Source organism: Glossina fuscipes, unplaced genomic scaffold (genome assembly GCF_014805625.2).
Source record: "Glossina fuscipes isolate IAEA_lab_2018 unplaced genomic scaffold, Yale_Gfus_2 3, whole genome shotgun sequence".
Taxonomy (NCBI): Eukaryota; Metazoa; Arthropoda; class Insecta; order Diptera; family Glossinidae; genus Glossina; species Glossina fuscipes.
This window is the reverse complement of record NW_023998417.1, coordinates 11,391,872-11,406,854: the sequence shown is the minus strand read 5'-3', so window position 1 is coordinate 11,406,854 and position 14,983 is coordinate 11,391,872. Positions and strand designations below refer to the sequence as shown.

The following is a 14,983-nucleotide window of genomic DNA, read 5'->3' as shown; positions in this document are numbered from 1 at the left end:
GCGTTGCGCTGGACGTGTCTTTAGACCAGAAGACTTCAGTAAACACTAGTGTACATTAGTGGTTTTTCTTTCATTTCTTAGTTCGACGGTTTGGTATGTTTTGTTAAATTTTCTTAACTTTAACTATTTAAATATGAAACGGAAAAAATTTCGTGTATTTCTTGAACAATAATTACTAAATTTCAGTAATAATTTATTGCATCATTAAAAATATAAACATTTTAGAAACGAGTACTTATGGTTTTCCATAAAACTTTCCCTTTTATTTATTTAGTTAAGGGATTACAATATTGTGTCCACTAAAAATTTTCATCATTTTTTTAAATTTACAAAAAAACCAAAAATGAAAGGAATTATTAAACTTTAAGTTTGGTATATAATTTTTTGTATGTGATTTTTCAATTTCCAAAAAATAATTTTTCATATTTTATAGAAATAAAATGGAAGTGTAATGCTTCTTTTTCTTGACCTTTCGCGTCAGCCGCAAGTCGCTTCTTTTTTTTCAATTGCGTGACCTAAAAACCTGCCGACCAGAGTGAAACTTTTTCGAAGAATTAGTTTTAAAAATGTGATGAAAATTTTATCTTCACTTTGTGTACGGAAGGATTTCACTCTATAGATTCCTTATCAACCACTATATCACAGCTTTTGAGGTGTCAATATGTATTGAAATTGTAGTTTTTTCTGAGGGTTTCACTTTAAATTTATTTTTACCTCCTACCGTGCATATTTGATCAGTTTAAACTTTAAAAAATGTAAAAATTTGTTTATATTATTAGTTACTTAGCTGGTAAATAGGCATTTCTAGTTATTATGTTAATTTAACGTCAATAGCATGCTGCAAGCCAGTAGCAGATCTTGTTGTTTACGCGCAGTTTTTTCTATAAACAGCTGGCAACTCTATTTAAACATGAGGAATATACTAAAACGAAACAGCAAAACAGTTAATGTCGGCTCTTTAGATTATTCCGAGAAGCAGACGGAAAAAGAAGTGGAAACATATAAGCCAATATTTGAGGATATTAAAAAAGACGACAGCAATCCCATTAAAGCTGAAAACGGTTTTGGTGAGTACAAATTTATGGAGAAGAAATTTATAGAAAAAAGAGAAAATAAGTAAAAAAAAGTTATTTGCGGTTAAATTTATCGTTACGCGTTTTATCAAGCTCGCTGTGCAAAAAGATAAAAATGATACATATTGCCTTACATACAGTGTGATATATACATATCTAAGAGAAGGCACACCTTGTTCAATTTTCAAGGATACAGAATTTTAGATATCTTGATTACGCTACCATTACAACTTGTTCTATTCAAGGAGGGTGGTGGAGTTTTTTTTAAAAACATTCTATGTAAGTTTGTAAATGTTATCCAAGTTATGTCAACACGTGGCGGTTCATATTCATTTACTTAAAATCGGCTTAATTTGTAAAGAGAGTTGCGTCAGATAATAAACGCCACTTAAAGATTTCGTATTAGATTTGTTTGACCTTCTTTTCTGAGCTTTAATTTCTCTTAAAATAACTTAAATAAAAAGTAAAGTTAGATTCGAATAGTGAACATACACCGCTTGAAAAAGATTCCTGTAACTTCTGGACTTATAATTTGTCATTTTGAATTGTTTTAATCGATTCCCAAAAGCCAGAAAATTTTAATATTGTAATGCGCTAAGAATTTTGGAAGTAAATCTTAAAAAATATCTGAAACATTTGTCCGCTGTTGATACCTGTATAATCTAGGTTTATGAAAGTACTGCAATTTGTGGTGCCACTTGATATCGCTTGATATATAACTAGCATGAAATTCCGTTAAACACATTAACCCAAATTCAGATCGCTATGTGCTATCGCAGTAGAAATGTGAGAACTTTGAAAATTTATTGAAGTTCTTGTTTCTACCTTTAAAGTGGAAACTTTCAGTGATTCATTCAATTTTTTGCATCAGGAGTTAATTTCAACAGCAAGGCCAGCAATCTAGTTTAAGTGCAGAGGGCGTAGTGTAGTGTACTCTCGTACTCATTATTCGAGAAATTATTCAGCTTTAAAGTTTTTACATATAAAATGAAAAATTTGATTAGAACATAATGAATGGGCGGCTCTGCGGGCTTTTTAAATTGAAATTCATTGATTGGAATGCTTTCAATTTGTACGCACTTATGTACATCTGTGTTTAAATTAAATATATGAATAAAAATGTCATATTTATTCCATTCTTTGTAATGATATAAGTAACGTGTAACTTTGAACAAACACTTAGAAGCAAATCTAAGAATTGATTATTACCGCATAGGTTATGCTCGTCCCACTATATATTCACATCTTTCTGGCATTTGTCATAACATGTAAGGTACTAGAATTTTCGCTTTTGCAAAGTTTTTATGCTTATTACAGAAGTTTGGAGCTTTCGTTAACACTTGAAAGTAAGCTCCATAAACGATAAAGACTATGTATCATGATGGGTATCATATTCTGCATCGATGTGGTCATGTCGGTCCATCTGTGCGTTTCTCAGCGGTAAATATTTTCCCGCTTGGAAAGGTTAACCTATAGACTTCAAGTTTGGATAGAATATTGGAAATAATTTCAAGTTTTCCATTCTATGGGTGATTCTACAACAAACGGGCTACATTCGTCCAAGATTGTAGTGTATCGATATTCGGTTTTTCTCCTTCGCTGTTTATACGTATTTTTTTCTAATATTTTTTTATTCGTAATTAAGAAATACTTAGTACTTTAATTATTTAAATTTGTTCATTCTAAACATCATGCACTTTGTTAGTTAATCTTTAATGACACCGATAAGATTTCCTTATTAACTTTCAAAAATCATTTGCATGTGTATTAGTTAAGGTTTTCAAACACGCTCAGTTACTATGCGCAGAATACGTAATTTTTTTTTACATTATCTCTTTATCTTATTAAAAAAATAGAGAAAACAAGTTTGCCGCCGCTTGAGAATCTTGCTTTAAAAAGTGAAGTGAACTCTACGACAGACCAGAAAATGACACAGGAAGATGCAGTTAACGATGGAGCCGATGAGCAGATGTTAAGAGTCGAAGACAATGACAAGTTAACGGTTAAACGCGACGAAGTGAAATTTATAAAGGGCGATCATCAGAATGGTGATGCCAAGATCGATATCGGTGGCACACCAACACCGGTAACTGAATATTTTTTACGCATTCCGAGACATTAAAATAATTGCAAGATCTCGTTTTTACTTTCTTTATACCGCGTTGCGTAGGCATTCACTGGTATGACTAAGGAGGAATTAATGAAATATGCGAATGATCCATTTTGGGTCCGTTTACGTTGGATATTTTTCATTACTTTCTGGCTTATTTGGTTGGCTATGTTAGGTGGTGCCATTTTTATTATAATTGATGCTCCTAAATGCGCTCCACCTGCACCATTGCCGTGGTATAAACGCGGTCTTCTGGCTAAATTCTCGACTTTCTCCGTTGCCGATGATGATATTGCTAAAGTCCAGAAAATGAAGGCTGCCGGTGCGATTTATGAATTACCAGCAGAGTTCACTTACACCGTACGCGACGCCGATGTTGAAAAAAAGATCAAGGACATTGTTAATCGGTACAATGATATAGATGTAAATATAGTATTCGATATTGTTCCAAATTTTGTACCGAAGCAGTCGCGTATTATGACAGACGCCTTAGCCGATGAAACTAAACGTTCAGCCTTTATTTGGATCGAAAACCCTGAAGCACCTAACAAATGGTTATCTTTAGTAAATGGATCGGCTTGGTCTGAAGTGTTGCCTGGAAATTATGTACTTTCGCAATTTGGCGACGGATTGTATGATTTACGTATGAATGATACCATCGTAAAGCGTGAATTAAGTGATGTATTGCGTCATCTGGCTGCGCTTGGTGTAAAAGGGATACGAATGAAAAATTCGAAGTTTTATATTCTATCGAAAGATCTCCAAGACGAGGTACCAAGCGGGAATACACAATACGATTTAACTGACTACCGTTTTTGGACTCATTTTCATACAACTTTCCAAGAGGGCTTGGGAGATACTTTATATGAATATAAGGCAATTTTTGAGAACTCAACCGACGATGCACTTTTCACCGTGGCCGAAGACATGATACGTCCGGAGGTTTACAAAACACGCAACGGTGAGATGAGTGTCGATATACCTATGTATAGCAGATTTGTGCAAAACATACGTTCTGAAGGATATGTCCCCGGCAATGCTCAGTTCATGAGGGAAATAGAAAGGGAGGGTGCATGGCTTCAATGGGACTTAGAGGATATTAATAAAGTTACGACGGACAATCCCTCAGCTATAATTTATTTTTTTTCATTGCTTCCTGGTGCACCAGTGTTGCCAACTGATGGCCTCGATAAAATAAATGGTTCCATCTATAAGCAAATCTCACAATTGCGTTCGTCTCCCTCTTATATGCACGGCAGTTTCCAAGCTTTCGATTCTGAGTATTTGTTAGCATATGCAAGGTAAAATTCTATGCGGCTAAAATTTTATAATTAACTAATCAATAATTCATTTATTTATTATTCATTAACAAACCCATACGCTCTTATACTAATATGTATTGTCAATAGGCAAAGGTGAGAGGGGCTCTATTATCATTTCATTTAATTGTCTTGAAACTTCAGTTTTTTTTTTTTTTTTTTTACTAAGTCCAGAAAATAATATCTTCCACTTGCATATTACAGGAGTAAATCTGGTAATCCGGGTTATTTTGTAGTTTATAATCCTACAAAGGTTGCTCGTAAAGACAATTTTACCCTGCAGGGGATGCCTGAAAAGATGTCGCTTCATTCTTTCAGCGATAATTTCATCATCAGCAGTAACAATACCAAGTCCAACATTCTTACTGATGAATTGGAAGTTTCGCCGGGATCGACAGTTATCTTATCATATGTACCTTTGAAGTCGGATTAAGAAGACTACGAGAAGATATGCATTAGTAGTCGAATGCAAATTAAAAAACTAATATTTCAGCATTAATACATTTATTCTTTTACGTTTTCTCTGCTATTTGCCTGTTCAACTTATAATAAATAGAGTTATTAATCATTTGCATTTACTCTACGCTTGTTATTTGACAAGTCTACATTTGTTTGCCTGCATTTAATCTATGATTGAATCAATATGTTGCTTCTGTTCCTCAATTTCGTTTTTTAAAAGTTTGGCTTCTGTATCAATTTCTATTTGACGGGTCTCCAATTTCACTTTGTAGTCTGCAATTTCACTCTCAAGCATTTTCAGACATTTTAAGTCATTAATAAATTGCTCAAATGTGTACCACCAAGTTTCTAATGAGTTACTTGTAGAATTGGGTTGGGGTTCAACGTCTATTTGAAATGTCTTCATGTCTTCTCGAATTTCTTCAATGCTTGGAGGTATTGGCGGTGCCAAGGTTTTATGATTACGCGATTTCTTAAACATTTTTTATAGGTTTTTTATAGGTAATTTTACGAGCGTTATGGGTTTGCCGTTTTTTTAACTGGAGAGATTACAAGATTCGCGACTTATGTTGAACAATGCAAAAAAAAAATTAACGCAGCAGGCAAATTGTTTATTATCAACTGTTCTTTTTACGGTATTGCCAGTTCGGAACTATTATGCGTACACCATTCAGATGCTATTGATACCTTCTCAGAACAATTTACAACAATTACAAATAATAATTCCATCGGATTCGCGCTTTCTTCCACTGATTTTTTCTTGAAAAGCGTGTTTATCGTTGTTTATATTTAATTTAGTAAAGTCCCGTTATTTGTTTGAGAAATGGCTCAGTATAATCCGCAGCGTAATGTAGAAATTGCATCGCGTGCGAAAAATCCTTTAGAATCCATACACGGGGCTTTCTCGTATGAAACTTCAACTGGCGGCGTGGAATCTAAAATTTATTCGCTATATTGTCGATGTAAAAAAGATTTGGATGCAAAAATTCTAAAATGGGCATTTAAGCTTGCGGAATTGAATGTAGCTCCGTTTTACAAACGACTTAGTGTGGGTTGGAAGCCTAAGGTGAAGCAAAGTGATTTAAACAAGACTTGGGCTCGGTATCTGGTGGCACTCGATAGCAATAAGATACCCGTTGGCTACGCTATGTTTCGCTTTGATATGGATTATGGCCAGGGCGTGTTATATTGGTAAATACACTTTTTCTGTTGATTTCTATCAATTTTCATCGGATCAATTTTATTTTTATAGCTATGAATTGCAACTTGATCCTTCAGTTCAAAGACAAGGTTTAGGCAAGTTTATAATGACTACCTTGGAAAAATGTGCTTCCTTTTGGAATATGGAAAAAGTGATTTTGACTGTTTTGATAAACAATGATGGTGCTCGGACATTCTTTCGGAATATAGGCTATACTTTAGACCATACAACGCCGGATGTTTTAGAAAGAGCTGATTATGAAATATTAAGTAAATCCGTTCCACCACGTTTGATTAAAAGTTAGTTAAATAAAATGAGAATAAATTTATTCAACATAAACTCTTTGCATATTAAAATAAATAAGAAAACATTTAAGCAAAACGCTTAGCTTGCTCTTCCATGTACTTAGCCATTCGTATATCGCGTTCGCTAAGACCAGCTACATCATGGCTGGACATGGTGACTTGAACTTTATTATAGACATTAAACCATTCTGGATGATGATCCATTTTTTCGGCTAATAAAGCAACACCAGACATAAAACTGAAAGCTTGATTGAAATTGCGGAATACATATTCTTTGTAGATGGCGTCACGGCCATTCACCAAGCTCCAGCCGGCATTGAGTAATGGCTGCAAAAGTTCCTTACGCTGGTCTTCGCTAAGTTTTGGCTGCGGAAACAAATTTTTTACATTACCGTAAGCAAACATATAAATCAAGTCAAATGTTGTTTGTTTAAAGATTTCTAAATCTTCTCAAGTACTTGTTGTGACTTTTCAATAATTTGTTATAAACCAGTTTTATTTGTTTAGTTAAATCAAATCTTTTTTTTTTTTTTGGTTGTACTTTCACTTTTTTTATTTAATACGAGACTTTGACTGTAAATTATTGAAATTTTCAATGACCTTAAGGTCTTGCATACATGATAACATTTTCAAAATCTTCATGAAAAATTTGTGCCCTAGAGGAGTTCTTCTTTGGCCACAGATTATCCAAATTTGTGTCAATAATTTGAACTCACCATTCTTTTCTTCTTAGTAACTACCTGTTGGAATGTAGGCTTCTTTTGCTCCCTACAAGTTTCAAATTGTTCTGTTATCGAGTAGTATCTGCAACCGTGTCGAGTTGTGCTCTTATTAGGCGTTTCTCTTTTACTACATCATTTTATATATGAAATCCGTGTTTTAATATATAAAATCTGTGCTTTCAAATTTTATGTATATGTTCTTAGCTCTTACTTTGCCTCATTATCTCTAAGTAATTTGAGGGATTTGTTGTTGTTGCTTATAGCTGCTGATTGATTGAAGTATTGATAAGCGCACCTTCTGGCGGCTTGATGTTGTAATAGTAATAATGTTTTAATAAAAGTCATGCTTCTCTAATAATTATTAGTTTAAGCAATTGTAATAGTTTACAAAAATTTGATGTAAACATTTCTCTCTCACTGCTGTCTCTGTTTCATTTTCGTTTTTTTCTTATGTCAGCTGTTTTTCGAGAGGCTACCATATGTGTGAAATTTCAATTAATTTTAGTCTAGACAATGAATTTTGTGTGACAACGTGCATTTGTGTTGCGTAGTCTAACGGGTTCGCAGTTAATTTACTGACGCTGTCCGCCATATTTTTTCATGCAAATTTTTTCCAAGCCCATTGCTCACAATCAAAATGTGATAAAGTGTACAATTTTCGTCAGATTGCTCACATTCGAAAGAAAAATGTTTAGTTTTACGACGTAAGTGATTAAATTTTGTTTTGTTAATGAAATTCCACATAAAAGTAGCCATGTCCAAAAAAGGTTTAAGAATAATTTCGTCGCTTTCTCAAGAAACCAACTTTTTTCAATCATTATCCATACGTAATCAACTGAATTAAAGTAGTTTAGAATTTTCAGGTTGACCTACAAAGCCGGCGTTAGAATAGAATAAGAGTTAAGTAAATTGTGAAATTGTTCTGTTCTTTTATAGCGAAAAAGACAGCAATTTATCTTACGAACTAGAAAAAATGGGCCATAAAAATTGCTAGATTTCAAAAAGCTAGAATCCATTGCAATGATAATTGCTGTGACACAGATAAAAGAAAGTAAAAAGATAGGAAGCAATTTTATCAAGCCCTTTAGGAAAATGAAAAAACTTGCTTATACCGAACGAGATACTGGCTGTAAGTAGAATGTTTGTGTCAAAATTGTGTATGTACAGCAGACTTGGCCAAAACAATAACTAGGTTAATGCAACCAGTGACGATCATTGATCCACAGGATGCCGGTATGATAGGAAATATTGTATAACCTTGCTCTTGGGTAACAAAAAGTAGGAACAGGAAAAATTCTTTTTCTAACTGTATTTTTAAAAATTATACACACATTCGTATGTAAAATCATTTCATTTATAATAATTGCTGAAAACGTATAATTAATTCCGATCCGAATCATCCAGTTCGTTGTTGCCGTAGTAATCATAATCTGGTAGATGTGTGGAAGTTTTAACGCTGGGAATATTATTAATGAACGATGTCACAGTCGAGTCGTACGCTTTAAGTGTTTTACTAGTCGATACGTCCTGGGGAGTAGTGGAAGCTAAGATGACCCCAATATGCTTAGGTGCCTCGGTAGTTTTAGTCCAACGCATGCTATAACGGCTACGTAGAAAGGGTTTGAAAGTCAACGCGTGGCAAGCTGTAAAATTGTTTCAGGTTTAACATAGATTTTAATTGTTACTAAAATTATAGCACTGACCTACGACAAAGATAACGAGCACTGCCATAATTATTAGATATCTCATACTTGCTATTGTTGTTAATAAAATATTTTCAGACTGATTGCTCGATCCGTTAAATGCTTGCGCTTTTATAGATTTTTTAAAAATCATTCAATTCATTTTTTCTTCTACTTTGCCTTTCTATCACATTTCCCGAGGGAAGGCGCGTGCTTGTACTAGCGATTAACCGATCACTCACTAACACATGCTCTTGAAATTTGAATTTCGTAGGATAGTCTCTGATATGATGCGTATTCACATGGGTACGCATTGTTTTCTCTTGTGTATCGTTGCAATACTTGTATTGTCCGGTTTTCCTCCGGGGATATAATCGTCCATGTATTTACATGATTAAAGTTCTTTGACACGCTCTCTTAAGCATTTTGTTTATCTTTTGGTAAGATTGAAAATTCATTGAACTCAGTATTAATTTTTATTAGGAAAAGAAAAGTGGAAAAGAGTAGAAAAAAAATTGCTTGTTCTGTGTGTCTCCACTAAACTATTAAGTGCGAGATTAGGACTGTCATGAGTTTTTTTTTTTTTAATATTTACTTAGAGATAAAATTAAAATAACTTAAAAATTTTATCTAAAAATACACGTAAACGAAGCAATGGATTTAGTTGTTAAGTTGCTCATACGTCGCGTCTAGGGTTGCGGTGCTTTGGCGCTGGTCGGTATTGGTGGTGGCGGTACATCCGGCACGTTGCTGTCCTCGCTTTTTGAACCATTTTTAATATTTTCAAAATCGGTGGTAGGGCTCTCATTTGTTGTTGTCGTTGGAGGTGTGGAAACGTATTCCGTTGTAAGTTCCGGCAAACTGGTAGTAATTTCGGGTCTCTTGGTTGATGGCGGATTTGGTTGAGATGGTTGAATTTCGTTTGTCTGTATGGTATTACTTAAGGGATATTGTGGGCCGGTGGGCAGATAATCAAAAGGAGGCAAGAACGGTTGTCTTATCCCGGTAATAGGATCGTAAAATACTGGAGGATATTGACTAAAGGGGTATGGTGGCAACGGTAAAGGGCGCGCCTCAGCACCGGGGTATTGTCGAATCGGTATCAATGAGGGCGGCAAACCATATTGGTTCAGAGGTATAGGTAAGGGATGGTTAAGCGACTTGGATGTTCCAGGTTGTGCAGCTTTAGCTTCTTGAGGCCCAGTTGGAGGTGGCATTACAGTGGAAGCAGGAGGCGGTGATTGCTCAGCTGGAGCAGTTGGTGGTGTCTCCGGCTTTTGAGGTTTTACTTCAACTGGCGGTGTGGGTAGATTTGGCGATTGCGGATATGCACCAGGATATGGGGATATCAAATGCGGCGGTAAATGTGGTAACGGACCCGGATACGGAAACTATTGTGCATAAAAATATTTTCAATTCATAAACGATTTCATACGAACTTAAAACGAACCTGTTCTTTGGGTGGGAAACCAATTGGCGGCGGAAGAGGGGGACCCAATCTAACCAACGGAGGACTCGCAAAACCATAAGGACCAAAAGGCGGCAGTGCGTAATGAGCTATACCAGTCTCATGTAAAGTAGGCTGTATAACAGGAAAAGCTTGACTTGATGTCAGATTTTCGTCGGTAGTAATCAAAGCGTTGTAGACTTTGGGTACACGACGTAGGGCTGCTTCACTCTCAGCGTCGTTCGTCATTATTGTGACCGACAATAATGCCATAAAAAGCTGGAAAACAAATCCAAACATATACAATTAATTAAAGGGTGTGTCCACCAACAATTAAATATTTTTTTATACTCGTTTTTTTTTTTTTTTTTTTTTTGTGTAACTTCTTTAACAACTTTTTTTGCCTCTAAGCTAACAAAAGACCTTCACTTTTATGTATTTAACAAAAACGGCGTGACCACAAACGAAAAGGGTGTGTTTTACATATAGTTTTAGTTATCTATTTTTACAAATTCAGGATTATTTCAAATGCGCCACCTTGAAGGGATTTTGAAAAGAGCTGCCAAAGATAGTGCCCTAAACGATAAGATCCCATTAGCATCGTATAGGCCTCTATGTATTGAAAATTTTCTATTATGAAATTTCTTTCGGTTTCTTCAGAACTTTGTTGTTCTTTTAGTTTTTTGCGATGTCCCCTGAGGGGAAATTCGCTTCTTGGTGCTAACAATGACAGATTGAAAACATATTTCGTTTCCCAATTCGCTCTTAAGCGACTGGTTAAGAGTTCACTTTACAAAAATTTTTCAAGATTTCTATCTCGTATTTGAAACTTTTAAATAAAAGTATACATGCTAGAAAATGAACATTAAAACGTTGATTTTCTTATTTACATAACGGAGACGAAGTTCCGTTTTAATTATATCAAGATATTTATAAACATACACCTGTGTCAATTCTTTTGCAAAATATACATAAAAAGGTAAACATTATTGTGCGGGTTTTACATATGAAAGCATAAGTTTTGGTTAAATAGGAAACCTTTCTGCTCTACTTGCTCTTTTTTTCCGTATCACTGCCGGTTACAATTTTGCAAAGGACCAAACATTTTCTGCGAATATTGTATAAAATGTAGTGAGCATCCTGAGGGAATGCTAAATGGCTCACTGCAATTTAGAGAAAGTTATTTTGATGCTTTAATCAAAATTTCAAATTTCGCTTTACAAAAAACCACTTATAATATCTCACAAGGTAATACTATCTTTCAAGTGCTTATGAGTTGAAAGCGAGTTTTTAATCGTTTCTGGAAAATATGCTGCTTCTCCTAATTAGCATTAAATATATATTTTAAGGTTCTAGAATTACGGAGGACAGTCTCCAATACATTTCAAATTTTAAACTTTGAAAAAATACTTTGGAAGTGAATTTTTCCTTCAGGTTTTTGTTTCAGATTTGGTCAATATTTTTGCATAATTAAAAAAAATGCCTAAGGAAACAAAGGTGCCCTGATTTTTTCTGTTACAGTTCTAATGTTCAATTATCTGCGTAGTTTATTTTTAGTACTCACTCAATTATAAAATTATAGCAACCATGTTAGTATGACACATTCATCTTATATACCAAAAGAAAAAAATATCATTAAATGACATTTATATTATATCCTACTGAAGTTTGCAAGTTTTATATCGCATGATAATTTTTTATTTCATTCGTTATTTATTTCACAGCACATTTATTTCGTCGAATCAAATCTTCACTTTGGTGCGGTTAACGCGTACACGGTTAATAAGAACTGAAAGAAGAAATGTTTACGGTCATAACCGCAATAAACAAAAAACTGAAACGAACTCAAAAAATTTCGAAAATTTCCACATAATCCTAAGCTATTAACGAAAATAAGATGTAAATGTCGTCGTATAAGATGAATGCCGCAGGTAAGTCAAAATTGTTAAAATTGTAAACTTAAAGAAAGAATCGTTTCCCTTTAATTATGGAGGCTAAAATTTTAGCTCATCACAACATAACGCCGCTTGATAAGTAAAGCTAAATATGAAGTGTATTTTATTTGGTATTTTTTTAAAGCAAATTTTTTTAGACATTTACACGCTTATTACACTTGTTATATTATAAAGATTTTTATCTTTTCTTTAACTACATAACTAGATGTGAGCATGAACTTACTTTGAATATTTAATACCGAGTAATTGAAAAATATTGTTATACTTGGTGAGCTATGTATGTGTGCGTGTGTGAAATAATTCTAGAAATTAATCGAAAATCCAGTAGATCAGGTTATTGCTTTTATTGTTATGTAATCCAGAACATTCAATATTAATATTTATTTCATCTAAATAGGGTGTCTCTTATTGCCTTTCATTATATTTATCTAAAGTAAAAAGGGGTTGAGCGACTGCTCAAGCGTCTTTCGTCTCATGCAATTGGCGTATACATGAACAAATTGTGTTTAGGCGTGGTCGAAGTGATCGAGGAAATTGGCCCAGTTTTAAATTTAGAACAACTTGAGTGTAGGTACGTGCGTCTGTCCACACAGAAGGCTGAAATTTCAACCAATTACTCCTACTTTGAAGTAGTAGCAAAGTACATTTGCTTGCTTCGGATATGATGAAACTAAATTTCAAATTCTTCCCTTGTATAGACTTTCATCCAAAAAAATAAACCTTAATATTGCAAGAAGATATAACTTTGTGAATCACTTTGTTTTCCTTTTTGGCCTCGCTTTCTTATAAGGATTCCCATCGAAAGTGAATCTCTCTATACAGCAATAGAATCTAATTTGGAGCAGTTGTTCGCTGTAAAGTATTTAAAGGCTGGCTTGCTCTTTGCCATTAATTTCTTGTACGATAGACGAAATGGAAATTTTTTGCGCGAGATCGTGACGACCTCTATATAACTTAACTTTTCTACCGGTTGTTTGTACACCAATTAATATAAAAATTGCCCTAAAGTTTGAAGATAATGTCATTCAACAAACGCGCATATCTCAGACAGTAGGTTCGGTTTGGTAAAGTAATATTTTTTTGAAAATTGTATAATTCCTGAAATTCATATATACATTGCAGTGTGGTGCGGACACATTGTACAAATTCTTCTAATTCTTTCCTTTTATTAAATTTTAACTTCATTTATAGTTCAATAGGTTCCATTGATTTTGAAATTTAGTCAGGTATCGTTTAATAAAAAAAAAAAAAAAAACAATCCACACTTGGAAAGTTAAATAAATACCCTTTATAAGCGTTGACCACTTGCGATATACAAACATATGTCATGTATGTCTACCAATATCTACATTATGTGTATGATGTAAATTTCTACGTTATATTGTAGCAAGCATAGATATATCTTATGTCGCGGACAAGAATGTTAAATGCATTAATATGCCTGAACAATCAGATAGACAGACAGACATATAAACATACAAACGGACAAACAAATAAACCTATCGACATAGATTATTGTATATGATCGTGGGTATGTGTGTTATTTTATTCATTCTTCTTGCATTTTGCATTTGTTTGTTTGCCTTTTGCACTCATATTGTAAATGATTATTGCATTTATTCACCTTCGCGTTCATAGTGCTGCAGTAGTGATATTGCAATTGCTGTGGCCTTTATGAATGATTGGTATTCCAACTCCACTTCGCGTTCTACTCGAATCCGTTCAATGACAACAATTCCAACAAATCAAAGTCAAACTTTATTATAATTGTTGTTATTGTTGTTATTATTGTTGTATATTTAAAAAATTTATATATTATTGTTATTATTGTTGTTGTTGTTATTATTATTATTGTTGTTTTTGCTGTTAATCAATCGGCAAGCAAGCGGTTGTGGTGTTAATTTTAATAATTCTGTGCTTTTTCTATATGATTTTTTAATTCACAGGATGTCGCCGTTAGTGTCTCTCTGGTCTCGCCCAAGGCATTTCTTGATAACTGCAATTGAATTGTTTTCTTGCCTTTTTTCTTTTTTTTTCCTTCTCTCTACTTTTTTTCTTTTTCACCTTTTTATTGCATAAATATTGTGTTGTTATTGTTTATTTTTTTAAGAAAAAAAAAAAAAAAAAAAAAAGCAAAAAATATAAATTTGAAGTTTGTCGGGGTTGAAATTTTTTACATTCACTCACAATTCTTTCTTTCATTAAAATATAAAAAGCAAGTAATAAAAAAAACAAAAATCGCACAAGAAAACTATAACCGCGAGAAATCGTTATTTTTAATTAAATTAATTGCACAAAGATTACGTTGTTAACATTTAACGTTTAACGTTTAACAATTGAAATCGCTTAACAGCCAGATAGCTCGCGTATGATTGAACCGCTAGATGGGAGCCGAAACCTTTTATACCTTCTTTTCCCAATCAACTCTTGCAAGCGAACACCGTTTGAACAGAAAACTAAAGAAAGACAAAAACAATTTCAATGAAATTTGCGACTGTGTAGCACGTTTTTCTTCAAAAGTCCATATTAATCTCTTTTCTCAGATTGCTGTTCTTCTTGTTATTGTTATTATTATTATTATTATTATTATTATTTGCTTTTGTTATTGTTGTTTTTATTCAGCTGTTGCTGGCTACTGTTGCAGTTGATGACGCGTTTTCTTTTCTTTTTCTTTTGTTGTTGTTGTTGTTTGCTTTCCTTAAGCTTAGAC

At 33.7% G+C, this 14,983-nt stretch overlaps 6 protein-coding genes across 8 annotated transcripts; 2 read left to right on the top strand and 4 right to left on the bottom strand.

Annotated features, from left to right (window-relative positions):
* The first annotated feature begins 935 nt into the window (after nucleotides 1-935).
* On the top strand, nucleotides 936-5,025 carry LOC119634363. Of its 2 annotated transcripts, none has more exons than XM_038028454.1 (4): nucleotides 936-1,067; nucleotides 2,930-3,159; nucleotides 3,244-4,484; nucleotides 4,707-5,025. In XM_038028454.1, exons 2-4 carry the CDS (start codon nucleotides 3,001-3,003, stop codon nucleotides 4,933-4,935), a joined length of 1,629 nt encoding a protein of 542 aa, XP_037884382.1. In that variant the 5' UTR covers nucleotides 936-1,067; nucleotides 2,930-3,000; the 3' UTR covers nucleotides 4,936-5,025. The 2 variants fall into 2 exon arrangements, with proteins under 2 accessions (XP_037884382.1, XP_037884383.1); XM_038028455.1 differs by lacking the exon at nucleotides 4,707-5,025 and adding an exon at nucleotides 4,593-4,637 and having other exon boundaries at nucleotides 942-1,067.
* Nucleotides 5,026-5,115: 90 nt separating this feature from the next.
* On the bottom strand, nucleotides 5,116-5,481 carry LOC119634368. The gene has a single exon (XM_038028460.1). The coding sequence runs from the start codon at nucleotides 5,440-5,442 to the stop codon at nucleotides 5,125-5,127; it is 318 nt and encodes a 105-aa protein (XP_037884388.1). The 5' UTR covers nucleotides 5,443-5,481; the 3' UTR covers nucleotides 5,116-5,124.
* Nucleotides 5,482-5,661: 180 nt separating this feature from the next.
* On the top strand, nucleotides 5,662-6,471 carry LOC119634908 (N-alpha-acetyltransferase 40). Its single transcript, XM_038029335.1, has 2 exons — nucleotides 5,662-6,152; nucleotides 6,214-6,471. Exons 1-2 carry the CDS (start codon nucleotides 5,785-5,787, stop codon nucleotides 6,464-6,466), a joined length of 621 nt encoding a protein of 206 aa, XP_037885263.1. The 5' UTR covers nucleotides 5,662-5,784; the 3' UTR covers nucleotides 6,467-6,471.
* A 14-nt stretch (nucleotides 6,472-6,485) lies between these two features.
* LOC119634909 (pterin-4-alpha-carbinolamine dehydratase) lies at nucleotides 6,486-7,588 on the bottom strand. Of its 2 annotated transcripts, none has more exons than XM_038029336.1 (3): nucleotides 7,401-7,588; nucleotides 7,184-7,316; nucleotides 6,486-6,833 (listed from the first exon to the last, which is right to left on the bottom strand). In XM_038029336.1, exons 1-3 carry the CDS (start codon nucleotides 7,532-7,534, stop codon nucleotides 6,534-6,536), a joined length of 567 nt encoding a protein of 188 aa, XP_037885264.1. In that variant the 5' UTR covers nucleotides 7,535-7,588; the 3' UTR covers nucleotides 6,486-6,533. The 2 variants fall into 2 exon arrangements, with proteins under 2 accessions (XP_037885264.1, XP_037885265.1); XM_038029337.1 differs by having other exon boundaries at nucleotides 7,208-7,316.
* Nucleotides 7,589-8,569: 981 nt separating this feature from the next.
* Nucleotides 8,570-9,058, bottom strand: LOC119634544. Its single transcript, XM_038028772.1, has 2 exons — nucleotides 8,893-9,058; nucleotides 8,570-8,832 (listed from the first exon to the last, which is right to left on the bottom strand). The coding sequence occupies exons 1-2, from the start codon at nucleotides 9,023-9,025 to the stop codon at nucleotides 8,570-8,572; spliced, it is 396 nt and encodes a 131-aa protein (XP_037884700.1). The 5' UTR covers nucleotides 9,026-9,058.
* A 398-nt stretch (nucleotides 9,059-9,456) lies between these two features.
* Nucleotides 9,457-14,349, bottom strand: LOC119634775 (vegetative cell wall protein gp1). Its single transcript, XM_038029130.1, has 3 exons — nucleotides 13,898-14,349; nucleotides 10,322-10,597; nucleotides 9,457-10,262 (listed from the first exon to the last, which is right to left on the bottom strand). The coding sequence occupies exons 1-3, from the start codon at nucleotides 13,907-13,909 to the stop codon at nucleotides 9,561-9,563; spliced, it is 990 nt and encodes a 329-aa protein (XP_037885058.1). The 5' UTR covers nucleotides 13,910-14,349; the 3' UTR covers nucleotides 9,457-9,560.
* Between the last annotated feature and the right edge of the window lie 634 nt (nucleotides 14,350-14,983).

Excerpts from the sequence above, each read along its gene's own strand:
- LOC119634363 (XM_038028454.1), top strand. The coding sequence starts at position 3,001 with ATGACACAGGAAGATGCAGTTAACGATGGAGCCGATGAGCAGATGTTA. Across the intron at positions 3,160-3,243 it reads TCGGTGGCACACCAACACCG|GCATTCACTGGTATGACTAA; the intron begins GTAACTGAATAT and ends CGCGTTGCGTAG. Across the intron at positions 4,485-4,706 it reads TATTTGTTAGCATATGCAAG|GAGTAAATCTGGTAATCCGG; the intron begins GTAAAATTCTAT and ends TGCATATTACAG.
- LOC119634368 (XM_038028460.1), bottom strand. The coding sequence starts at position 5,442 with ATGTTTAAGAAATCGCGTAATCATAAAACCTTGGCACCGCCAATACCT.
- LOC119634908 (XM_038029335.1), top strand. The coding sequence starts at position 5,785 with ATGGCTCAGTATAATCCGCAGCGTAATGTAGAAATTGCATCGCGTGCG. Across the intron at positions 6,153-6,213 it reads GGCCAGGGCGTGTTATATTG|CTATGAATTGCAACTTGATC; the intron begins GTAAATACACTT and ends TTATTTTTATAG.
- LOC119634909 (XM_038029336.1), bottom strand. The coding sequence starts at position 7,534 with ATGACTTTTATTAAAACATTATTACTATTACAACATCAAGCCGCCAGA. Across the intron at positions 7,317-7,400 it reads CTTAGAGATAATGAGGCAAA|TAAAAGAGAAACGCCTAATA; the intron begins GTAAGAGCTAAG and ends AAAATGATGTAG. Across the intron at positions 6,834-7,183 it reads TTACTAAGAAGAAAAGAATG|CCAAAACTTAGCGAAGACCA; the intron begins GTGAGTTCAAAT and ends TTGTTTCCGCAG.
- LOC119634544 (XM_038028772.1), bottom strand. The coding sequence starts at position 9,025 with ATGATTTTTAAAAAATCTATAAAAGCGCAAGCATTTAACGGATCGAGC. Across the intron at positions 8,833-8,892 it reads GCTCGTTATCTTTGTCGTAG|CTTGCCACGCGTTGACTTTC; the intron begins GTCAGTGCTATA and ends ACAATTTTACAG.
- LOC119634775 (XM_038029130.1), bottom strand. Across the intron at positions 10,263-10,321 it reads GTTTCCCACCCAAAGAACAG|TTTCCGTATCCGGGTCCGTT; the intron begins GTTCGTTTTAAG and ends TATGCACAATAG.